Here is a 26,866-nt window from a genome sequence, read left to right on the forward strand (position 1 = left end):
TAAATGGAATCGTTTCTCTAATTTCTCTTTCTACAGTTGCGTTGTTAGTGTATAAGAAAGCAACTGATTTGGATTCTGTTTCTTAAACACCTGTGTACTCACCACTCATTTTAAGAAGTAACATCACCTTAACCATGATGAACTACTTATTTCCCTAACTTCAAAATATTTCTCAATTTCAGAAATGATAATACCTGAAAGCCCCAAAAGTTTATTTAGATTTGAAATCTTAGATCTTTGAACACAGATTTGTTTAAAGAATTGCTCCTACCCAAAGCAAACATTTCCTACTAGGATGAAGATATAAACAACAAAATAAAAATAAATAAAGCTTAAAGAGCCAGTCCGTATCCTACCTGGGTCACTGGAATGTAGAGAGGTTCTCCATTATGTAGCAGTGTGAGTTTTCCATGCTGATATAGTCGTCCCTCTGGTTTTAAGCTTGTCATCTCCTTAGGTCCTCCTTTCTTGCTACTCTCTTGTCCGTTTCCCTTAAATTCTTCAGTATCACTTAGGCATTCAAAAAATTCTTCTTCACTGTCACTCCAAGAATCCCAAGATTTTCCTACCTCTCCCTTTTCCTTATCCATATCTTTTAGATTATCTGGCGCCAGCTGGTCTCCAGCTCTTCCAGCATCCCCTGGATACATATCTGAAGTATTTGTCTTTCTCCCCTCATCACGGGCCTTCTTTCTTTCAATACAACAATTTAACATCTTAAGAAAACAGAAATAACATTTATATTTAAGTTAGTTACAGTAAAATAAAAATCTATCCACTTCTTCGATATTTAATTTGCCTTCTCCACCCCTTCCCTGGACCCTATTGTGAATAACAGTGACTACAAGTAACCTACAGCAGCACAATGAGAATAGCCTATAATCCATTATTACATTTAGTATTAGAATAAACTCCAATTAAGACCATATTTAGATACTGTCGTTGGGAAATCTTTACCTGTAGTTTCTGATGTAGTAAACAGCATCTTAGATCTGGGGGTCCACTTGCTAATCTATCAAATAAAGCAGTGGGAAAAGTTAGTTTTAGGAAAATGGCTTCAGGTATGCAAATTTCTTACGCTACCATAAATTTTAGCCATTTGATAAGAAATCAAAACTAGATTTCAACAGGTAAGATAACTGAGATGGAGCAAATAAAGACTAAAAAAAATCACATTTTATCCTCCTAGTCCACCAACAGCAAATATATTTTTCAAAGCATAGTAGCAAACTAGTAATAGTTCTCAAGTTAATAGAAACTTAAAATGAAAAAATGTCTCTAAATCTATCCCAGGGAGTAGCTACCATACAGTATTTCACACCATACAAAACAGATTAGTTACATATTCAGTTCTCAATTATTATAGTGGATTCTCAATATAAAAAAAATATTGATTTCCACCTCTCTTTTGCCAAGAGGAGCCTAAACTGCCTCTAGTTCTAAACCACTAAGTTCCCAAGAATCAGCCAAGAGATAATCCAGCTAAGCAGAGACTGGCAAATGAAACAGAAGTAAATATTTTTGGCTCAATCACCAATTTATACTACTCATATCACAATTCTGCCTTAGTATATGTAGATGAGCAGTAACCTACGCAATATTGAAATATATGGTAACTAAACTCTTCCGCTTTATTAAGTGAAATGTCAACATAAATTCCACAAAAAAATTACAGGTGAGTACCTGAACTTATGAACTCTAAGAATGTTTTCTCTTCAACTATAAAAATTTATATTCACTACAGAAGGCTTAGAAAATACACAAATGTATAAAGGACAAAATAAAATTTTATTTCACACCTGGGAAAAACTACTGTTAACATTTGGCTTTATTTCTTCCCAATTATATTTCTATAAATATAGATCAGCAAAACTGAAAGCACTTAGTATACAAAACACTGTATTCTACTTTACTACAAATACTATGATCATTTTCTATGTTATTAGATTCTTGAAAAAAAATAAAACTTGTAATAGATCCATAACTTTCCACTGTAGACATATATCATGATTTACACCATTCTTTTATGTTTGGTACTGAGGTTGCTTCACCTTTTTTCCCCTATGATAAATTTGCTACAATGAACACCTCTGAGTATAAATCATGTCCAGTTTCTTACCACTTTCTTAGGGCGGATTTCCTAGAAGAGGAAAATTAATGGGCCAAAAGACTAATTATGCTAACAAACAAAAAACCTACATATACAAACGAAAATTCAAATTCTTACCCTGGAATCAGAAAGTTGTTTTCCCATCTGAAACGCATTTCAAGAACAAATTCCTGCCAGAGATGTGCCACTCCTTTTAATCCTCCATGGTAGAAATTGATCATACAAAGACACAAAGCCAATTTGTATGTTAAACTGTCAGATGGTGCAGATTTGAACTGATTGTAGAGATTCTGAATTTAACAAAATAGAAACAAAGCAAAACTTGTTAACAACATATTTGCAGGTATAATCAAAAACTGTGTGGGGAGAGATTTTAATACTAAAATTAACCTATCCTACCAAACTAACCTTTTATCAAATACTTAATACATTACTGCCTAAATTGTTCTTAGGCAGTCCCATGTTTTCAAAATTTCTGCAAGGATCGAAAGACTGATGCTACAGTTTAGAAAAGCTAAAGTCACAACTTTCAATTTCCTCTGTGGAACCTTCAAGATGTATTCCAAATATGTTGTTTTTAAAATCTTTTATTTTTTTTTTAAGATTATATTTATTTATTTGAGAGAGAGAACACGAGACAGAGTGTGTGTGTGCAGAACATGAATGCGGGGGGGGGGGCGGCAGAAGGAGAGGGAGAAGCAGACTCCCCGCTAAGCAGGGAGCCGGATGTGGGGCTCCATCCCAGAACCCCAGGATCATGACCTGAGCCAACGGCAGACATTTAACCAACTGAGCCACCCAACAGCCCCTTAAAAATCTTTTAATTATAAATGAGTATAGATTTATTATCAAAATCAGAAACATAAAATCAAAACTGTATAAACCGAAAATATAAAGCCTCTGCTTTTCCTCATTTCATGAAATCTACTTCCCAAAAATAACTACTGAAAATAGTTTATCTCTATGCCTGTCATTTAAACATCTCATTTCTCAATTTATTAAAGACCTGGATAAGGAACACATGAAAATTTTGCTTCATTTTACACATTTTACTTCATTAAAGTGTTCCACTCACTGTCTGGTTTTGAAATACAGAGAAGAATCAATGGCAAAACATCAATTTGATAATTTTATAAAAAGTCTAAAATGAGGGAAATCCTACAATCATGCACAATATACTTATTTTTTCACTGTTTCCAGAGAAGTTCTTGCTACCCAAAATACATATGTATGGTCAATGTATCATAATCTGAGTGGAGGCCATGATCTCTACTCAAGCTTTCCTAAGGTGATTTTTAAAATTAAAAGATCCTTGGGGCGCCTGGGGTGGCTCAGTCGGTAAAGTGGCCAACTCTTTTTTTTTTTAGAGAGAGAGAGAGAAAGAGAGCACGAGCAGGGGGAAGGGACAGAGGCAGAGGGTGAAGCAGGCTCCCCGCTGAGCAGGGAGCCCAATGTGGGGCTCGATCCCAGGACTCAGGGATCATGACCTGAGCCAAAGGCAGATGCATAACCGACTGAGCCACCCAGGTGCCCCAAAGTGGCCAATTCTTGATTTCCACACAGGTCATGACCTCAGGACCCTGGGATAGAGCTCTGCCTCAGGCTCCGTGCTCAGCAGGGAGTCTGCTTGAGGATTCTCTCTCCCTCTCCCTCTGCCCCCCGCACCCCCACCCTGGTCACATGAGTGTGAGCCCGCTCTCTCTCTCTCTAATAAATAAATATTTTTAAAATAAAATTAAAAAATAAAAAGATCCTTATGTTACTAAACTAGCAATATAGCAACCCCTTAGAAATTCAATGCATTTTAAATATTTTAATATTAAATTCCAACTTACATAATCTTCACTCTCTGATACAGGATTATTGTTGTCCGTGGAAGAACTTCCATCTAATGGTTTCTCAGAAGCAGCATCAGGGAATAAGAACTTAGGGAGAAAAATAAAAATAACCACATTTCAACCAATTTCCTACTTTGTTGATATTCATAACTCATATAAACACTATTTTATTTTTTTATGGTTTTGCTATTAAAACAATGGAAATGTGTTTATTGTACTGGCCAGTGGGTTCTACATTATATCAAACATTTTCTGTTTTTCTTTAAAAATACATAGTTTCAGTGATAAGCCAATTTTAGAAATCAGAGATTTTTCTTAAAACCACCTGGTTGTATAGACTAAACAATGAAAAACCAAAATCTCTTCACTATGATCCATGGTCATTAAATTTATAAAAAAGTATTAGACAAAACCTAAGAGAAAAAATTTAAATACACACACATTCATGAGGCTCTATGAAGTTATACAGTCCACAGGTTTTCATATATGAAATATTAAGACTATGATATTTAAGATGATAACTTTACAAGATACCCCTAGAAAGTCGGAAGCAGTCTAAACCTGTAATGACCAGTTCATCTTTTTCCACGTGGTTTCTGTTTACGTGTATGTAGGAATGGTACAAAAAAAAAAAAAAAAAAAAAATTCAGTGCATTTGGTAACTAGAATAAAATCTCTAAGGATATATTGTTAAGAAGGGGCCTTTCCCAGGGCCACTGGGTGGCTCAGTCGGTTAAGCATCTGACTCTTGATCTCAGCCCAGGTCTTGATCTCAGGGTTGTGGGTTCAGGCCCCGCATTTGGCTCCCTAGCGTAGAGCTTCCTTAAAAAAAAAGAAGGGGCCTTTTCTGCAGAAATATATTTTCAGTCCTTTTATCACTGTTCTTCCCAAGTGTGTGTTGTACTGCTGACTTGTGATTCCTTTTACTATGCATACTATGCCACATATTACAGAACGTGCTCAGGAGACTTTTTCAAATTTAGAGGAACTACTCTGTACCAACGCCCACTACTAGGTACATTTGCAAACAATATCCTAATCTAAAACCACTGTGTAAGGTAAATATTACTGCCCACTTCTTACAGATACACAAGCTGAAAATCTGGTGAAGAGTTTTATTCAGATTAATGCTGGGATGAGATTAACATCAAGTTTCCACGTCCAGTATTCTTTTCATTGCACTATTCAAAGGTTGTTCCCAAGATTGTCATAATGCACAAATTGCCAGAAATATGACTATACTTACAATTATAGTAAGAACAGCTATCATTTTACCAGAGGCCTATTATATGCCAGGCAGTGTTAAGAGATGGTCCTTTCATCCTCCAAACAATCTAACAGGGTTTCATTAGCCTCATTTACAGATGACAAAACTGAAATTAAATGACTTACTCAAAATGATATAGTAAAATCAGGATTAACCCTGGTGTGTGTGGTTCCCAGGCTGGGCCTGTTCCACCACTCTATACCTAGGAGACATCTTAGCTCTTTCTAGTACTTACTATAAAGCTTTCCTTAGACTTTTGTGAAAGGAAGCTTTCAAAAATCCAGTTCTGATGTTGACCCTCTGCTTAAAATATTAAACTGCAAGATGAAGCCCGGTGTTTCAGGACTGTTCATCTGTTTCTAAAACCTTCTCTTCAAGATGCAACTCAAGTGCCCTTCTTTATGACACCTTCCCTGATTCCCACTGCCCAGATAGAGACAGACACATCCTCTGCTGTGTTCTCACAGCCAAACTGCCAGACTTCTCCCATGCAACATGGTATTGTAACTACAGTTTACCTTCCTTCTTCCCATTAAACTAGTGGGAATTCTCTGAATGTGGAGACTTTGTTTTACTCATTTTATATTCCCAATCCAGTGCTTGCCACATAGAAGGGACTGGTTGATAATGAATAAATGAGTATACATACAGACATAGAAAGATACCACATTTAGTTACCAAGAAATGAGTATACATACAGACATAGAAAGATACATTTAGTTACCAAGAGAATAGTATTGAGGACATCATTATTCAGTGGTGACTCTTCTACACCTCTGTGTTTTCGTATTTTCTTCTTTGCACTGTGTACCATATTTGAAACTGATAATTTATGAATTGGAACCGGTGCTGGCTCTGTCAACTTTGACAAAGCATGAGTTATATCAGCAATTTCTATAAAAAGAATAGAAACGAACAGAAATTATATCACCAACCTTAGCAAGTTAAAGTGATGAATAAACTGTTGATTGTATAAAACATTTTAGTCACTTCACTGGTATTATATGGTCTCAGAATTACAAAATTTTAAGACACATTCAGCTTTATATGCGTCCATAATGACAAAGGTGTAACACAAATTATTTCTCTCCAGAAGTTTTAAAAAAAACCTCTAAAACCCTGCTTTTCAAAATATCTTACAGTTTTGGTAGAAAGAACTTACTAAATGTACTTAATTTTTAAGCTCAGGGTAAAGCCCAGAGAGAAATGGTAGCAGTCTACTTCATCAAAACTTGTTTTTCCAACTTAATTCAAATGTGAAAATAGATGAAAAGTTACTAGAAAAATGCCAAAGAAAAAGGGTTAGATGTCTGAAAGTAACTTAAAAAAAGGAAAGTAGGTCACCTCTCCCTTCTTCCTCAAATGTGGATCGTCCAAGAATTTCATCAGTTGACTCCTTTCGACGGCAAATTTTAAAGAATTCAGTGACAAAATCACCTACATAGAAAAAATGTTACTCATATTTGACACTTAACTAAAAGAAATCAGCCCTACAAATTAAAGTACATGTCTTTTCACAAAAGCTGTAAGTAAGATTTGGTAGAAAAAGAAACCATTCAGTTTTTCCACCCAAGACAAAAATTAATCCTCTTTCAAAGATAGCCTTGTTCTTCCCTTCTCTCCATGTCACAAGATATTAAAAAAGTTTTTCCTTAGAATCCCTTCTAGAATGAAAAGTAACTGTACCTAGTAATATTAATCACTTACTATGTGCCTGAAGAAGACAAATAATTATCTGTTCTCAATGAATTGTAGAAGTAACAAGAATATTACTATATGCACAAAGTGCCACCTTAACTGCCACCCTTCTAGAATTCTGGGTTCATTAAAAAAAATTAAAATTAAAAAGAACTTCTGGTCCTTTCTTTTTTTTTTTTTTTAAAGATTTTATTTATTTATTTGACAGAGAGAGAGAGAGCAAGAGCAGGAACACAAGCAGGGGGAGTGGGAGAGGGAGAAGCAGGCTTCCCGCCGAGCAGGGAGCCCGATGTGGGACTCGATCCCAGGACTCTGGGATCATGACCTGAGCCGAAGGCAGACGCTTAACGACTGAGCCACCCAGGCGCCCATGAGAACTTCTGGTCCTTTCATGAAGATGGTACCAAAGGTCAAGAAGGAAGCCCCTGCCCCTCCCAAAGACGAAACTGAAGCAAAAGCTTTGAAGGCCATGAAAGCGGTGCTGAAAGGCGTCCACAGTCACAAAAAGAAAAGAAGATCTGCATATTGCCTATGTTCCGATGATCCAAGACACTGCGTGTCCGAAGGCAGCCCAAATATGCTCAGAAGAGCGCCCCCAGGAGAAACAAGCTTGATCACTATGCCATCATCAAGTTTCCCTTGACTACTGAGTCAGCCATGAGGACAACAACATACTTGTGTTCATTGTGGATGTCAAGGCCAACAAGCACCAGGTCAAACAGGCTGTGAAGAAGCTCTACGACACTGAGGTGGCCAAGGTCAATACCTTGTCAAGCCTGATGGAGAGAAGGCATTTGTTTGACTGGCTCCTATGATGCTTTGGATGTTGCCAACAAAATTGGGATCATCTAAACTGAGTCCAGCTGGCTAAATCTAATTTTTTTCACCACAAAAACAAAAACAAACAAAAAACCTGAAGATATGTTTCTAGAGGATTAAGAAATCATGTAGCATAAAGTTATTTTAGCTTCAGCTGCATTATTAATGGTACACTTCCTGTCATTATTATAAGGGGAAAAGGTTTGATATCTTCTGAAGACCTGCAATGAGACATTTGTACAAAAAAATTAAAGTTTAACAGGAATTAAAGTTTAATCATCAGTACTAAAACTACCAGACAATACAAGATATTAAATTCATCAACTAGTTCTGAATAAATCTAGAATACTTTCTGGACTTCTTTAGAAAAGTAAGATAATCCTATAATTCAATCATATAAACTATATGACTCTAGTTAATTATATGACTACATAATCCTTTAATCTCATCATATAAACACATAAAGTCAAAGAGTAGGGTGGGATCATGGAACAATAACTTAAAATGAGAATACTTTAAATTCTAAGGTCCTCTACAATTATCACAGAAGTCAGTGGATGAGAAACAATAAGGAACTAGGAAACAATTTAGTAAATAAATTTAACAATTTAATAATCCAATGATTTAACAAGAGAAACTATTTATTGAGCATTTACTATACAAAAGGCCGTGTATTAAATGTGATACACAAACACACACATAATCCTATTTGATCCTCTCAATAACTCTATGCATATACTATTGTCTCTATTTTACTGAGACTTAAAGAAACTAACGAAACTTGTTCAAACTGGCAGACCTAGGATTTAGAATAAAAATTCTAAAACTCTTAATACCAACCCTCCACTGTCTCCCTAATACCCCAAGACAAATTCACCAATGGCAGGAATTTTACCTTCTACATCTTTGTATTCACCATTATGTAGTTAGCAAAAATGGCAAGTGTTAATTAGCATTTAATGAATAGCATGTGATGAATTTTAAAGAACCCAAGAAAATAATATTTTAGAGAAATGCATCATTACTGTCATCAATAAATATTTAGTAACTCCATTAGCTGAATGGTAATATATCAGGTTATATGGAATAAAGGTGGTTTATATAAAAAAAACAGAAATGAAATATCTTCATATGTACTAAATATGAGAGAAAAAGATGGAAAGACACATTGAGGAGATGGGTTCAGAAGACTTCATGAAAGAGACACATCTACAAAAATGATAAAAGAAAGAAATGCCAGATATGGGATACAATAATATTATCCCAAAGGCAAATTAACATTTTTTCAAGTATTTCTATTTATGATATTTCACTTGAACCTTTACACCTCTTTCCCTCTATCAGAAAATAGGTTTGCAGATGTCGTACAACCCTACAGAAGGGCTTGTTCTTCCCCTCACATACCACAGGTCCAGAGGATGGCAAAAGGCAGAAAGTGCTGCACTAACAAGAACGGAAGATGCAAACTGCCAGAAGAAGAAAAAAAGGGAGTAACATAAAAGCCTTAGAAGAATAAAACTCAGATCATGAGAAAATATGTGAGAATTCTGAGATGTAGACTGCTTAAAGCTAAAAGACAAGAAAGAAATCCTGTGGATGCCTGGGTGGTTCAGTCGTTAAGTGTCTGCCTTGGGCTCAGGTCATGGTCCCAGGGTCCTGGGATCGAGTCCCATTGGGCTCCCTGCTCAGCGGGAAGCCTGCTTCTCCCTCTCCCACTCCCCCTGCTTGTGTTCCCTCTCTCACTGTGTCTCTCTCTGTCAAATAAATAAATAAATTCTTTTAAAAAAATAAAAAATAAAAAAAAAGAAAGAAAGAAATACTGCTAGTGCTATTCAAGACTTACTAGGATTCACCGCTGTTGACAAAGATTTCTTTTTTAGTGGTAATAACCGAGAAGATCACAAATGTAAAAAAACAAAAATGTACCCTTTTGATAGGTGAAATAAAGTATAAAGAATACATTCAGTCTTCCTAATCTGGAAGATGGGCAGATTGGTGGGGAAGGAACATAATTTCAGGAAAGGAACATAAGCATGTCTTACCCAGCAAACACTGAGGATTTTCAGCTTTTCGAACTCGAACAGACCAATGGGGAGCCTGAATAGGATCCAAATCACTAAAATACAAAACAAAATAAACAAAGATCCTAATTATGACAATGTACAACTCATTAATTTATCAAAATGCAGCCTAATTAATTATATAAAAGGACAAGCAATCCATTTTGCGTCCCTTAAACTTACTGTTACTCAGATAAGGCCATTTGGGTAAGTTTAAAAAAAAACCAAAAAACCCAGAATTAAGAAATCAAAGTTTGTAGACAAAAAAGCAAAAAAGAAAAACCACAATCAAAACAGAATAATCAAAACACACATATAAAAATTATTCTGAACAGGCAATGCACAAAGATAATCTAATAAAACAATTAATTTTAGAAATAATAAAAAAGAAATGATCTTAGTTTTTTTATAACACTAATAGTAAAAACAGAGACTACAAAAATTTGCACAAGATCAAATGTGCCCTATTTTCTCAATTAAATAGATTATTATACATCCACTTAATGGATTATGCAGCAATTTTAAAAATAACACAGATCTTTATTTATGGGCATATAATATGTAAAGATACATACTAAATAAAGCAAATATATAAATTTAAACTTTAAAAATATACGCTCCCATAAAAATACTGAATCATTATGTTGTACATGTGAAACTAATATAATGTTACATGCCAATTACATCTCAATTAAAAAAAAAAAAGTATACACCCCAAAATGCTAACTGGCTATTTTTTAAGTAACAGGATTGCATGTAGTCCTTATTTTCTTCTTTAGAGCCATCTAAATTATGTGATTAAGAAAGCTCATGTTACTTTTATCATCAACAAATACAACCTATTTATTTTCTGATTAAGAAAGCTCATGTTACTTTTATCATCAGCAAATACAACCCATTTATTTTAATTACAACAAAAAAGTGTCCTATCTCTCACTGTTCTGCATCATGCATGAGAGATACTAAAATCGTATTCCTCTCTCTCCACACTCTTCCTAACGTTTGCTATAATTTTTGAGTTGTTTCCATTGCACAAGACTGGGAAGTTTCATTATTTATGACATTTAATGTTCAAATATTACTCCCACACATTCTAATGACCATCACCTCTTCAAAGTATTTCATGAACTGCTTCTAACTAGCTAAGAAAAGTTCAACAGAATTATGCACTATATCCCTCTTGAAGACATCTTTGCTAAAACAAAGTAAGACTGAGGTTGTTCAGGGTAGGGGGGACGGGTTAAATAGGTGATAGAAATTAAGGAGTGCACTTGCGATAAGCACAGGGTCATGTATGGAAGTGTGGAATTACTACGTTGTACACTTAAAACTAATATAACACTATATGTTAACTAACTGGAATAAAAATAAAAACTTAAAAAAAGGGAGACCGTTCATTATCCCTGAACTAAAGATCACATCCCCAAGGTCAACAGCTTAAAATACATCTCTAATACATATCTAATCAGCCTAAAAAGCTACCTTTAAAAGTAAAAAATCAACCAACCTAATCAGAAACTGATAGAAAAAGGAAAGTTGCTAACCACTTGGCAGTTAATTTATTCTACTGAAATGTTTGAATCTCAATATACTACTCTTAACATACTTACGAATAAACATCATTATCCACAATGATACCTTCTGTCAGGTGAGGCCATGTAGTTGCTAAATGGAGTTCACTAAAATAAACAAAACATAAAATATATCCAAAAGCTTTAATATTGTATGTATATCCTCTGACTCAGCAATTCTACTTCTAGAAATGTATTCTAAGTAAATAACCAGAAATGTACATACAAGTATGTTAAAAGTGGTGCTATCTATAATATAGTAAAACAGGAGACGACTAGTTTATTAGCAAATGGTAGCACACCCATATGAAGTTAATGTCTTGCAGACATTAAGAACACATACTATACCTAACAGCCCAAAAGTGTAAATAACCCCAATATCTATCAGCTGATCAATGGATAAATAAAATGTGGTATTAGCCATATAATGGCATATTCTACACCAATAAAAAGCAATGAAATACTGACCATGCTACAATACAGATGAACCTCAAAAACATTTTGCTAAATGAAAGAAGTCGGACACAAAAGGCCACATACTGGATAACACAATTCATATGCAACGTCCGGAACAGGCAAATCCATAAGGAAAGAAGGTAGATTAGTATTTGCCTAGAGCTGGAGGGCCTGGGGAGATCAATGGGATGACAGCTAAGAGGTGAAGGGTTTCTTTTTGGGACGATGAAAGTGTTGTGGAATTAGAAAGAGATGATGATAGCACAACTTTGGAAACACTAAAAACCACTGAATTTTATACTTTATATGGTGAATTTTATGGTACATGAATTATATCTCAATTTTGAAAAACTCATGTTATATATCAGAGGTTAGCAAACGTTTTCTACAAACGACCACATAGCAAATATTCTAGGCTTTTGGGACCATGTAGTCTCTGTTATATTCTTGGTTTTTTCTTTTAAAACTCTAAAAATGTAAAAGAGATACAGAAACAGGCTACTGGCCAGATTTGGTCCAAGGTCATAGTTCACTGACCTCTTAATATAGATAAATTTTAAGTTTCAAAAAGTTTGCATGTAAAATAAAGAAAGCAAGCCACAAAACATAGAGGATGACATATATTTATAAAATATACAAACCTATCGAGTGAAGAAGAGTTATCATAGCAGGCCTGATACTTAGAAAAGGACAACCTGCGAGGTTCACCCTTGACTTGCCATCTGGGAACTTAGATTTTGGGGGGTTCCTATCATTCCTTGATAGGGGTGGCTCACTGTGCCTAAACTACTACCTAAACAGTATGGTTTATGCTGAACGCCTGCCTTCCTTCTGGTACATGGACAGAATGCCTAAGTAACCAGCCTCAGATAAACACACCATGTAGTGAGCCTCTAATGAGTTTCCCTGGTAGACAGCCTTTCACACATGTCACAATTCATTGCTAGGAGAATTAAGTGTCCTGAGTGGCTACACTGGGAAAGGAAGCTGGTCCTTGGCTGGCTCTGGACCTCACCCTATGTGCCTTTTCTCTTTCCTGATTTTTGCATTATATTCTTTCAATGTAATACACCATAGCCATGAGCACAATTAAATGCTGTGAATCCTCCTAGCAAATCACTGAACTGGAGAGTCTTGCAGAGACCAAGTTGTCATCAGTGACCATCTATGAGTAGTGGGATTATGAATTTAGTGAATATTTTTTTTCCTGTCGAGATTTTGAACCCACTTCTTGGAGAGTAAAGTTTGGAGAGTAAAGAAGCCAAAAGAACCAATTACTTATTTTCTCTGATCTTCAGTGGTGCTCAACTGACTGGCAGCTCCAGTCTGGACTCTACATTTTAGAATTCACTGTGGTAACAGGGCCAGAATCTACGACAATACAGTATAACCTTGGTTAATAACTGGACAACTAGCCACCATTGGCTCAAGCCTATTTTCTGAACTGGGTCCTATAATGGTCCCAATTAAACTTCTGTGTTACCAAATACCTCTTCAGTAAGTTGATTTTTTGACTGAATTAGTCACAGTTGACTACTATAGTTTACAACTAAGAAACTTGACTAGCAAACATGGTTTTTGCCTCTTTTTATGTTTTCTAAATTTCCCTTACTTAGCATAAATTTATTACTTTCATAATAAAACAAATTTTTAAGGTAAAAAAATGACTAGACAGTATGTGATATTAAAGGACATGAATGATTACAAGTTTAAAACTCTAAGCTCTGAAATAATTTTAGGTATTAACCTCAGATTCATTTCCTAAGCTTTTTTTTTTTTTTTAATATTTTTATTTATTTTTTTCCAACAGAGAGAGAGACAGCGAGAGAGGGAACACAAGCAGGGAGAGTGGGAGAGGGAGAAGCAGGCTTCCCGTGGAGCAGGGAGCCCAATGTGGGACTCGATCCCAGGGATCATGGGATCATGACCTGAGCTGAAGGCAGACGCTTAATGACTGAGCCACCCAGGCGCCCCCTAAGCTTTTATGACTATGTTCTCTCCTCACCCTCTAACTACAGAACAACTTCTCTGACAAGGAGGGGACACTGAAAAATGCCTCATTCCCTCTTCCACCACCAAAGATTCCTTTTCAAAAGCACTGTGCGTGCCCACAGCATTTGTGATTTAAATGGTTTACCATACACACCATCTCATCCCCAAATTATTTTTGTACTCTTCTTTGATCATCTATTTCTCTGCTGATTCCTCATCATGACTTAAAATTAAGAAATATTTATTAACTAATTCCTTCACATTTCTATTACCAGGTCAATTTTATTCTCTCTCCCTAAAATTTTCTCTAAGCAAAATCTAATGACTGAACCAGCTGGAGGGCCACAAATATACCATTTCTCCCTTATTTACTATGCCTTGATGGCCACCTTCTTTATCCTCTGGTAAATTTCACCAAACTCTTCCCTGTATCAGGGCCTTTACACAGGCTCTTCATTCCACCTGCAATGGTCATTCTCTCTCTCTGCCTGGCTAAATCCTCCCTGAGACATTTCCTTTCAGAATACTTTCCTGATGGCATCCCAATCCAAACTAGTTTCTCATTTTACTGTTATTATAACCTGTACATTTCCTTCAAATTACCCCACAGCTTATAAAACTGTTCACTTATTTAGGTGATTATTTTGTCCATTTCCTGCAATCAGATTGTAAATGCCAAGAAGCCAGAAAGTGTTTTATTTACTTCTATAGCTTCCTAATTCAGCATAGTGCCTGGCACATATAATAAATATCAATTACAAAAGATACTTACTTTATCTTTCCCTTGAGTGATTTTAAGTTAAAACTACTACTATTTCTACCTCTATGTAAGAGTATTAAGAATGTATGTATGTGTGATAATCTCCCCACGACAATATGCCACTCGCAAAGAACCTCCTTCATCCCTCCCTGAAAGAGAAGATTCGGAAGCACAAGAAGTGCCTGGTGCAGAGCCCCAAATCCTACTTCATGAACATGAAGTGCCCACAAGGCTACAAAATCACCACCATCTTTAGCCATGCACAGTTTTGTGAGTTGGCTGCTCCACTATCCTTTGCCAGCCTATAGGAGGAAAAGCAAGGCTTACAGAAGGATGCTCCTTCAGACAGAAACAGCACTAAAAGCACCCTGAATCAAAATGAGTGGGAAACCATCCCAATAAACACATTTTGGATACAAAAAAAAAAAAAAAAAGAAGGTATGGATGTTTGTGCATATATTTTTTAATTAGCCAAGTAGTTTAACTAAACAAACAAGACAGTTTCTAAATCAGCATTATTTATATTTTCCAAATATTTTGCTCTCAGTGATTAAATTTTCCAAGCCTTACATTTTTTTATAAAGCAAAATTTTCTTAAAGCTCAGTAGCTCTTCTAGAAAAGCAGTTGGGTAACCTAAGAGGTCTGACTTAAGCCTTAACTTGTATATTTGGAAAAAGTGGTCAGGAAAAATGTAAACACTTGTTAATTCTCGGTGATGACTACATGAAAGTTTGTTATATATGACATTCTCTGTGCTTTTCAATATATAAAATGTTTCCCAAAAAGTAGGCCAAGAATCACTTCTATAAAGAATAATCAATAAGTGGCATTATACACATTTTATGTATTATTTGAAAGCTTCTTTTACTTCTAAATTACAGAGGAAAAACAAAACAAACGGACAGACTGTTGGGTATAGGTCTGCTTCCGGTACTGTACTCATTCCAGAAGGCTACAAAACACAGTAATCAGTATTAATAGGATTTAAAAAGTAAAGTCCCAGGGCACCTGAGTGGCTCAGTCAGTTAAGCATCTGCCTTTGGCTCAAGTCATGATTTCAGAGTTCTGGGATGGAGCCCCATGTCGGGCTCCCTGCTCAGCAGGGAGTCTGCTTCTCCCTCTGTCCCTCCCCTCTGTTCCTGCACATGTGCTCTCTCTCTCTAAGTAAAATCTTAAAAAAAAAAAAAAAAAAAAGTAATCCCATAATTCAAATGATATCCCACCTTATAGGATCTTCACAGGCACCAAATGGTAATTTGCCAAACTCCAGGCCTCCAACTTCTCCTCCTACAAGGGCATCTATATCTAAACAAAAGGAATATTTTTCCGTTATTCAGCAAAAAATGAAGAAATAAGAATTTAATTAGGTTAGCTCTTTGGGCAATCATATATTTAAATGTGCCTATATCAAGAGCACACACAGAAAGTTAGAAAGCAAAGAGTCTTTAACTGGACTGCTTGTAATAAAAGCAGTTATAATAAATAGAATGTTATAATAAGAGAACAATTCCTATTTGTATAGTGTTTCATTCAAGCCATGCATTCTACATTTTACCTTTTTGAAATATTCCTTAAACAATGCTTGAGAGAACATTAGTCCTGTAAATTTTTTTGCATTTTCTAAGAATGTGATTAATATCATCTAAAAGAAAGATTATCCAAGTATTTAAAAATGTAATCACCAACCTACAGTTCTGCTGTCAATAATTTCTGAATAGCAAATCAGTTATCATTAATAAATTTTTACTTCAGATGGCAGTACATGGAAATATTTTAAGTTCAACAAAGAATTTCCTTTCTGTTATGAATAGTATCTGCGATTAGAGGAGAATGTAGCGGGTAAATCACTCTCCTTACTCCACCCCTCTTAAAGAACTAATAAAACACTTTTAAAAGACATCAAAAAGATTTCTCTTTGAAATAATTCAAATGGTTGCTTTTCATTATTTGCACTATACTGGGAATTCCACAAATTAAAGTCCATTGTTGAGTTATGAATATTCCCCAGATTTGCTAAAATCATGTTTGACAATTATCTACAACCTAACTAAATTAAAATTAGTCATTAAATAGGGCTCAATTACTTCAATCAGTAAACTTTTTCAAGTCAATTTCATTCCATTTTTCCAACTAAAGAATGCTTATAATAATAAAGATTACAATGACTAGGTTTATTACAAGATGTGAATTTTTAAGAGCTTCAAAATGTGTAGTAAGCATATTTTATAAATTAATAAGCTAAAAATTATTACTAGACCATAACTGTGCAAAAGTTTTAATTCAATTAAAAGTTCCGAAGCGGGGCACAGGGGTGGCTCAGTCAGTTAGGCATCCAACTCTTGATTTCAGCTCAAGTCATGATCTCAGGGTTGTGAGATTGAGCCCCATGGCTAGCTCCACACTGCGAGTGGAGCCTGCTTAAGATTCTCTCTCTCTCTTCTCCCTCTCTTTAAAAAAAAGCAAAAAAACAAACACAAACACACACACACACACACACACACAAAGTTCAGAAGCAACACTGTGGAATGAAAGTATCATGGGATTTGGAGTTTGAGCAGTGTTTGAAAGCAAACTTTATCATTTGATGACCATGTGACCCTGGGCCAGTTACCTATGTTCTCAAAGACACATATATTCTCTAAGAAACATCACAGATAAATGATAATTACATGAAATAATATATAAAATGCCAAGCACAGTGTGTGGCCCATATTACATGTTCAAATCCCTTCCTTCCCTTTATAGGAAAAAATATTAAAAATTTATATGGCCTTCAATTCACTGCAAATGGTTAATATTTTGGTCATCATTAAAAAAGAACTGGCAAGAGAACATTAATAAAGGCTTTACTGGCAATCAAAATTATAATGCTAACATTCTGGCTCTTGGGCTTCCTCTTAGATCACCACAGACTGTATCATCTTGGGAAATATTTAAAATTGACTAATAATAGAGCAGCCTTTGAAAAAAAGGAAAAGGAGGGCAGGAACTGAAACTTTCACAGAGAAGCTGGCTACAAATTGTCTAGAGGGTATTGTCTGGAAACTAAAATTACCAAAATGAACACTTGAGTCTTTCTTCTAATTTAATTCACAGCTTAGCTTTTATTTCCCTTTGCTACAGTTTAGTTGCAATTCTTTTATTGTACATTAGAATTTCAAATTATTCTGTGGTACATAAATAAAATACTGATAGCATATATAACTACCAAAGGCTAAGGATGTACTACATTAATTCTAATATCATTCCAAAACTACCGATTTTCCATCCTATAAATAACCAACGACTTGAAACAAAAACAGTAAAGAATATTGTTTTATTCTAATTTATTTTTCTCTGAGCGGGGTAGAGTGAGAAATGTGTCAGGCTAGTAAAATCCTTGTAATTATTTATAAATTTGTATTACATTTCTTATAGAGATACTTGAATATAATTACACTTCTATGTGAGAAACACCCAGGAACCAAACCCTCACTTAATTAGGCTATATGTCCAGTAGGGTGAACTTTTCTAGAACTTAGGTAATATCTTGTTCACACCTGCAGCCCAAACATCCCAAGCTGGCCCATTATAGGTTAATAATTAATGATTACTGAATGAATCAGTTTATCAGTATATACTGCTTTATGGCTAAGTGGGTAAATTGGTTTTAATTACATCAAAAGCAAGTTAAAGTAAAATATTCTAGAGCTCTACCTATCGTAAGTATATGTGTATATACACATTTTTTTTTTCTTTTCTGCTTTCCTTATTTAGCACTCTTCTTCAATCTCTACTTTCCATAAGGTTCTCAGCTTATGAGAGTGGCTTCCGTTATTACATTCTAAAAACAGACATTTTAATCATTCACTACATACTAATTTACAGCACATGATGTTCCACAGCAGGGGGATGCTTTATAAATAATGTTAGCTTTCAAAGACAGATTGTCACATATAGAGTAATGTTGTTTCTAGAACAAACTTCAAAGCGTTTTTCAAGAGAAAAAAAACGATAAAGGCAATGAAATCAGCAATACTGCATTTAGAATGAATTACAAACATTTCAAATTTAAAACACTTGAAACACACTGTTAAATAAGTTTAATTTCTGAATATATTTTCTTTTCCACTTATATTCAGTAAGTTAAATATACTCTAAATTATCTCACCTGGAGGTTGCTGAGGCCAAAAATACTGCTGCCAATCCTGAAGTACATATGTAAAGCGAATAGCAATACTAACTGGAGGCAAAGGAGTTAAAGGACATCCCTAGGAAATAAATGCAAAGACAATATAGTATAGCTTTAAAAAAAAGTGTTTTAAAAACAATGCCAGAGAGCAAATTACATGAACATGAAGCTGTTTAAACTACTAACTGGAGGGGCACCTAGGTGGGTGAATGGTTAAGCCTCCAACTCTGGATTTCAGCTCAGGTCATGATCTCAGGATCCTGAGATTGAACCCCTTGTGTTGGGCCCCACATCTGGCCCATGTCAGATCTCTGGGTTCCCCGCTTGGCATGGAGGCTGCCTGTCCCTCTCCCTCTCCCATTGCCCCTACCCTAGCTCGTGCTCACTCGCACTCTCACTCTCTCTAAAATAAATAAATCTTTTAGGGGCGCCTGAGTGGCTCAGTCGTTAAGCGTCTGCCTTCGGCTCAGGTCATGATCCCAGGGTCCTGGGATCGAGCCCCGCATCGGGCTCCCTGCTCGGCGGGAAGCCTGCTTCTCCCTTTCACACTCCCCCTGCTTGTGTTCCCTCTCTCGCTGTGTCTCTCTCTGTCAAATAAATAAATAAAATCTTTAAAAAAAAAAAAAAAGATAAGTCCGCAAATAAGAGGACTTGACAGCACTAAAATAAAAAATAAATAAATAAAATAAAATAAATAAATCTTTTAAAAACAAACAAATAAATAAATAAACCGTTACCTGGAAACAAACTAAATGCTCCTTCAAAATATTTTTAACAATTTTAATTATACAAATATAATTTCTTACTATTCTGTTCAGCCATAATGAATGTGAAAAAATCTGATTCATTTTTTAAATAAGTGAAACTATTATAAAGTGTAGGACTAGGATTGAGGAGACAATGTCTTTTCTTTCTTTCAAATGAAAATAAACTCAAATTAAAGCCAGTCTTGAATAATTTAACCATAATTTTAGACTAAGACAAATGGTCACTCATGCAAAATATACTAATGAATCAGTTAACATAAAATTTAGATTCATCTCTGCATTCATTAAAAATCATGAAAATAAATATCACCTAAACATCCTATGATCTCAGATAGCCTTAATAATGGTTAACCTACATTAATGTGGAGTAGGACTTAAATATACAAGGATTCACCTATGGAACATGTGAAACCATAAATTCAAGAGTATTCTGCATATCTAACCAGTTACCAGGTGTTGCTGATACTACTGATCAGGAGGAATAAAAGACATTTAGCTCAGTAGCAGCATCTATAAATGTCACTAGTAGCTTTAACCAAATACAAACTCAATCTAAAGTCACAATACAAGGTGGCCCAAAAGAAAGATAATTCAGTTTTGGGCTGCTGTGTCCTAGACGAGCAAGGTAAGATTCTGGCTGGTTAGGAATAATAGACTTCTCAGTCAAGTGCAGATATTAAGTGAGTGTTCACCCATAATAAGATACAAATAGTCTAAAAACCATAACAAAGTTGCTTTGACACATAACCTCTGCTCCAGTTAGATAGCAACATAGATAAATATAGAAGAGATAACCAGAAAGGAATAGCTAGGATCAAACATGACATAAATATATCTTTTGGGGCCCTAGAAAAGGTACACAAAATCCCAAGTTTTAAGTGGGGCTTAAGGCACATGCCTGCTGAGTTCCAGGTGTGGAAGAAGGCAGTGACAGCCTAGGATTACAGACTGCATTAAGTGGAACTGGAAGTTCAACTCTGCCCAGAGTGAGTGCACTGTAATACTCTGCTTAAGGCAGACACCGGGACAGGGCACGCCTACTTGGTACAGTAGCTTTGTTGGAAGTTAGGGGCTGGGGAGAGTCACTGAGTGAGGGGGAAAAAACACTCTCATAATCTAAGCAAGCAATCCAGTAATTCCAAGACCAGATAATCAATATCCCCAATATCACCACAGAGCAAGAGGCTCCAAACACCATTTTAAAACCCAACTCTGAAATTTTCTACAGGTAGGGAGCAACCACAAGATTACAGAGCCACAGGGGAGGATAGGAGAGAAAGTTAAAAATTTTAGATACAACATTCATTCTAAATGAGCCTGCAAACAAAATTTCCACAAAACATGAAGAAATGTAGTTCTAAAAGAGATAAATATCCAAATCAACATTCAAGAATATAAAACCATGATATATAAAGAGCATGTGAAAGACGGAAGAATGTCTAAATGAAAAAAGAAAAGACTAGAGTACGAATTTTCATATATTTAGAGGATCATGGCAGAATTTAAATTTAAATTTTATGTACCCCAAAGGGCAAAACTGATCCCCCACCCCTGCCAGAAGGAAAGCCTTTTCTAATAAATTAGATCTATGCAAAAACGAAATAAACTTCCAGTGAAGGGTGAGTGCTCTGGAACATTGCAAGCAGGTGTTAAAGAGTAATTTTTATAAAGATAGCTTTAGGGGTGCCTGGGTGGCTCAGTCGTTAAGCATCTGCCTTCAGCTCAGGTCATGATTCCAGGGTCCTGGGATGGAGCCCCGCATCAGGCTTGCCGCTCAGTAGGGTGCCTGCTTCTCCCTCTGCCCCTCTTCCTGCTCATATGCTCTCTCTCTCTCAGATAAATAAAATCTTTTAAATAAATAAATAAATAAATAAATAAATAAGCAAGCAAGCAAGCAAGCAAGCACATAAGCATCTCCTTGAAACTGAATGGAGAGAAAAACAGATGGATGGCAAGGATGGCCAGGACAAAACAACATTGGGCTGCTCTGCGGGAAGCCTGCTTCTCCCTCTTCCACTCCTCCTGCTTGTGTTCCCCTCTGTGTCTCTCTCTGTCAAATAAATAAATAAAATCTTCAAAAAAAAAAGTAAAATAAAGACAGCTTTAGAGAGATATTACAGAAGAGTCACATACTGGGTAGTTTTAGCTATGTAAAACCCCTAAAGTACCCAAACAACTCTCAATTATTTTAACTCTTATCAAATCAATTTTGAGGGGCGCCTGGCTTGCTCAGTTGGTAGAGAACACGACTCTTGATTTCAGGGTCGTGAGTTCAAGCTCCACATAGAGCGTGGAGCCTACTTTAAAAAAAATCAATTTTGAGAGGTGTTTCATATCTAGGTGAGTGAGTTTTGTGAAAGTTCTGTCAGATAATGTGATGAACTGATTAAGAACACTTTTTCTAAAAGTACAACTAGCAAACTGTCATAATCTAAATTAGGCTCCACAGATCAAGGTGGTCCCTAGTTTCAATAAAGAGAAGTTCAGCTACGTAAGGGACATAAAAGATCCATGAAAATAATGTTCACTAATGTTTTTGAAGAAGGAATAAAGTATTAATATTTGCATCTGACCAGAAACCTGATCTGACCAGAAACCTGATCTAAAAATACATAATTGAAAACTTCTGGTGAGAGAACAAAGGGAAACAAATGGGACAGAAATATATACATACTTACCTTTTTCAAATATTTCTCAAAACACCACATGTAGAATGAAGCAGTACTTAAAGCTTTTCAAAGTTTTTGAAAAAAATTTACATACATACACAGAACTCTCTAAAATATATGCTTCTATGATCTTTTGGTGGCAATAAACACAAGAAACTGCTAACAGTAGTTATTCTGAGGAGCAAGATTGAGAGATGAAAGGAAGCTTTTACTTTATTTAAATTTCTTAACATGGTGACATGCACTACTTTTTTAAAAAAATGTCAAATGGATTTATCTGGGTGGTAATAATCCTACCCTACACTATTTAGGGCCTCAACATTGAAAACATTTTTATGAAATTAAGTTCTAATCCTAAATAGCTACCATACCTACTAAAAGAGAAATTTCAGCATTTTCCTCATTATTTTTTCCTTTTTAAAATTTCCCAACCATCAGAAAGACTGCAAAACTAGTATAATTAACAAGCAGCTACCTGAAGCACACTCATCTGGGGATGTTGGCAATAGCTGACCCCTGAACATGGGTCTGAACTATGCAGGTCCACTTATAGATGAGCTTTTTACAGTACAGTACTATAAATGTGTTTTGTCTTCCTTATGATTTTCTTAGTAACATCTTCTTTTCTCCAGCTTACTTTATTGTAAGAATATGATATATAGTACATATAACACCACAAAATATGTGTTAATCAAGTGTTTATGTTACTGGTGTGGCTTCCAGTCAACAGCAGGCTAATGATAATCAAGTTTTGGGGGAATCAAAAGTTATAAGTGCATTTTTGACTATGCACAGGGGAGGTGGGATGTCAGGATCCCAACCCCCGTACTGTTCAAGGGCCAACTGTTTTACTATTAGAGGAGAAAGAGTAGAAAGAGATAACACAGTAAATAAATGTTAACAAACTGAACAAAATTAGTTTAATTAGTTGTTCTTTAGCATTAGTACACTGAAAATCTAACTGGATACTGTTTCTTTGAACATACATAGTAATTTATATAGTCAATTATATCTTTCTTCCACTAATTACGTTATCAATATTATAGAGAAATGTTTCTACATACTCAATAAAATTACCAAACTGCTACTTTCATCTGGATCCCAGATAAGACTGACAGTATCAATACAAACTCACAATCTTTGATTTGAAGATATCCAGCAGACCTGATAAATGAGTGTACTGATTTGGCACTTTCCGAAGATGAACCATTTCAAAATCAGTTCGGACACCATGACCCTGACATTCTCCCACATACATTCTTCGCCATTTGTGATGAATTTGCACAAAGAGTGGCACCTGGCTGTAGGACACAATTAAATAGGATTAGATTTTAAGTTCATTAAACACTAATTCCTAAATCTAAAAATTTCCCCATTATTTTAATCTCAAATATTTAAAAACACTAAGCAAGGATCATTTATCAGGCTTATATTTATAAGAGACACAGTTAGTTTCTTTTCTCCGTACACTAATAAGCTGAAGAAACGATCACCTAGTGGAACTTTATATTCAGACAATTGTTTTAAAATAGCTGAAAGTAAAAAAAAAAAAAGGCGCAATGAAAATTTTCTTGAATAAAAATGATCATATTAAGATAGGGACTGAAGGACTCCATAAAAATCTGCTTTTTGCTCCTTTTCCTGCTTCTACTCTTGCTAGGACCTGCACCCCCACTTTACACATGCCTCAGTAGTTTATGTCCTCCTTGTAAGAGACAAGGAGTTAATGATTTCTCTAGAAAAGATAACATTTAAGGAAGGACCAGGTGAGAATGACCAGACAAAGCTATCATATGTGCATTCCAGACCACCAGCACTAGACATATCCATGTCAAGATACCCAGGCTCCAAGGAATAACACATGGGCCCTCACCTTTGATCTAACCAGTTCCTGGATGTCTGAGAGGACACATACACCAGACCATGATCCTCAACAAAAACTCCCAGGCCAGAAGCAACGATGAGACTTCCTCCTTTCCTGAGTCTCTCAGATACTCTGTACCTGCCACTCTCTCTATGCCTTTAATAAATACCGCTTTCATCTCTTGCTGGCTCACATTTGATTTCTATCCTGCACGCATCCAGGGATCCCTCTGGTTGGTCCTGAGGGACCCTCTCTGGGTCCAGATCAGGCCTGCTGGCATCAGTACCATATTAGCCTTTTAAAGGCAAAATAAAATTTGATTCACAGGTATGAAACAATACAAATCAAAACAACATTAGTGGTGAAATATTTTTTACTTTATCATTTGAAGATAGAACCAATCCTTATTATTCACAGATTTGCATGTTTGCAAATAAGCCTATTCCCTAAAATTTATTTGTAACCCCCAAATCAATACTCAGCATTTTCAGTCATTTGCGGACATACATAGAGCAGCAAAAAGTTTGAGTCATCTGACTTGGGCAATCTCAGTTGAGGTCGAACAATTCAATGATCTGTTTTTAAGTTTGAAAATTAGATTTTGTAACAAAATTTAAATAAACTAAACATTTGAAAGTGAAACACAAAAAGAGTACAATTTACTCATTTCAAATATTCATTGCATATTTCAGTAAATTTCCCTTTAGAAATGCACTCACTAAAGGTTTTGAGTTTGTCCTTCTATATGATATTCCAATATAATAATGCATAAGTAGGAATCCTAAGAATTTTTTTTTAAATCTTAACTTAGAAACCATTTTCCTTCATTAATTATAATTAAAAATAGTTTTTAATTCAATGTCTAGGTTTTTCAAAATGTTCACCTACCAGCCAGTGTTTCCCAAAGCAATAGACACAGAACTCAGAAGAAGATTGCACTTAGATTCACTGAGAACTGCATCATGGTTTGCAGCAGGGGCAATCACCACAAACTCCCGCAGTCCATACCTTTAAAAAAAAGAACCACTGCCATTAAACAGGGAAAACTTCAGAATACAAAACCATTATTTGAAAAAATCTCCCTGCATTTTAGCAAGTCATGTCTGAGATATAGGTGTTTCTCTTTTTTCTCAGTGGCAACTGAACTGACAATAACATGAATTTCCTTCATTTAGTAAAACACTTCCATTATTCACCTAATTCCTCTCAATTCTTGACAAATTAAAAGCAATTTGCTGAAATCACAAAAGAAAAGCATTAACAGTTTTGCCTTAAAAGTTAAGTTTCCAAGACTGAAATCTTGCTTTTAATTAACTGATAACATTAAGTCCAATGATGTGGAAAGATAGAGTTTGACAGATTCCCTAAATGGGAGGAAAATAATTATCATCCATCATGTATTTGTGCTGTCTAAATGTGAAAATGTGGTTTACTCAACTAAGGAATTATTATATTGTTGTTGTTGTTGTTTTAAGAGAGAGAGAGAGGGTGGGAGAGCAGCAGAGAGAGGGGGAGAGAGAGAATCTTAAGCAGCACCCCCAGCACAGAGCCTGAAGCGGGGCTCACTCTCACAACCTCGAGATCATGACCTGAGCCCAAATCAAGGGTCAGATACTTAACTGACTGAGCCACGCTGGTGCTCCAATGAATTCTTATATTCTTTTACACAATAACACATCAGATAGGAGTCACAAAATTATCAGAGAATGGCTTACTCTTGCTACAGTATCTTGCAAAAATGAAAACTTCTCATTTAGTTGTCAAGTCCTTTAAATAACACAAATTTGTGGCCAAACTTTACAAAAATATAAGATCAAGTTAGTGATTTTGCCTATTGAAAATTCCTGCTCTAGTCACTCCTAAATGTATTTTTATTTAATATTTTTAAAATTAATTATGAAAGGCATTACCCATTTGCCTAATTTATTTTAACGCTGATATGTAGAGTTGTGAAGGCTTATTTTTATGAACATTCTCAAGAAATCCCACAGTGATAAAGATCAAAAAATAAAAACAGTCCAAGCTATAATCTGTTTATTGTTTAGATGACAAAAATTTAGTTCATCTTCTCACTTTGCCTCTATCCTCCTACCCCTGAAATCAAAAATTAGTTATACAGAAATGGCATTAAATACTGGAAAGAATCCAGAGCTATGAATTTTAAGCTCTAAAGGTTTTAAAAAATACGCTTTTCTCTTTTTTAATGTCCTTGGAAGAAAGAAAACAAAACAAGTGAACATTTTTCCCCATGCCATCACCCACACTAGAGTGAAACCACAGTCAACAGTTCTTGGTTATTCTGGGGCGCCTAGGTAGCTCAGTTGGTTAAGCGACTGCCTTCGGCTCAGGTCATGATCTATCTATAGGATAAAATCCTGTTAAGTTGCCGGATAAAAGAACATCTGTATCTGTTATAGCTGCTGCCAAACTATCTTCTCCCTCTCCACACACACACAAACTGTGCCAGTGTATACTCCCAATAACAACAAATAAGCCAAACCGAACTGCTTTCTGTATATAAGCAATAAAATTGTGTTCTCTATGTCTTTATTTCCTCTAACTGGAATGTTTTCCCTCATTCTATCAGTATCTGACTGATACATTCTTTGAAGATTTACCTCAAATACTACCCCACCACTCCTGTTAAAAATATGCTATCTTCTCTGAATTCTACTGTATTTTTCCAGGTACTATTATTATCTTTGAAGGATCAATATATATCACTGATTTACTATCTGTATTAGACCTATTTGAGGCCTGAGACGATGCCTTCAACTAAGCAAACATTAAGTGGAGGCCTTAAAAAATGAGAAAAATCAACAA

At 35.5% G+C, this 26,866-nt stretch overlaps 1 protein-coding gene and 1 pseudogene across 2 annotated transcripts in view; one reads left to right on the forward strand and one right to left on the reverse strand.

Moving 5' to 3' along the window:
- RAB3GAP1 (RAB3 GTPase activating protein catalytic subunit 1) overlaps window positions 1-26,866 on the reverse strand; it is a 113,049-nt gene that overhangs the window by 34,920 nt on the left and 51,263 nt on the right. For both annotated transcript variants that reach the window (XM_032411453.1, XM_032411443.1), the window contains exons 6-17: window positions 24,932-25,051; window positions 23,315-23,480; window positions 18,723-18,822; window positions 15,796-15,877; window positions 11,403-11,471; window positions 9,775-9,848; window positions 6,560-6,652; window positions 5,940-6,109; window positions 3,946-4,035; window positions 2,228-2,400; window positions 958-1,012; window positions 357-716 (exon numbers count right to left, since the gene is read on the reverse strand). In XM_032411453.1, the coding sequence (XP_032267344.1) occupies window positions 357-716; window positions 958-1,012; window positions 2,228-2,400; window positions 3,946-4,035; window positions 5,940-6,109; window positions 6,560-6,652; window positions 9,775-9,848; window positions 11,403-11,471; window positions 15,796-15,877; window positions 18,723-18,822; window positions 23,315-23,480; window positions 24,932-25,051 (1,552 nt within the window). The remainder of the gene's footprint in view (window positions 1-356; window positions 717-957; window positions 1,013-2,227; window positions 2,401-3,945; window positions 4,036-5,939; window positions 6,110-6,559; window positions 6,653-9,774; window positions 9,849-11,402; window positions 11,472-15,795; window positions 15,878-18,722; window positions 18,823-23,314; window positions 23,481-24,931; window positions 25,052-26,866) is intronic.
- LOC116636636 lies at window positions 13,800-15,577 on the forward strand (annotated as a pseudogene).

The sequence above is a fragment of the Phoca vitulina genome, unplaced genomic scaffold, assembly GCF_004348235.1.
Source record: "Phoca vitulina isolate PV1807 unplaced genomic scaffold, GSC_HSeal_1.0 scaffold1, whole genome shotgun sequence".
NCBI classification, from domain to species: domain Eukaryota; kingdom Metazoa; phylum Chordata; class Mammalia; order Carnivora; family Phocidae; genus Phoca; species Phoca vitulina.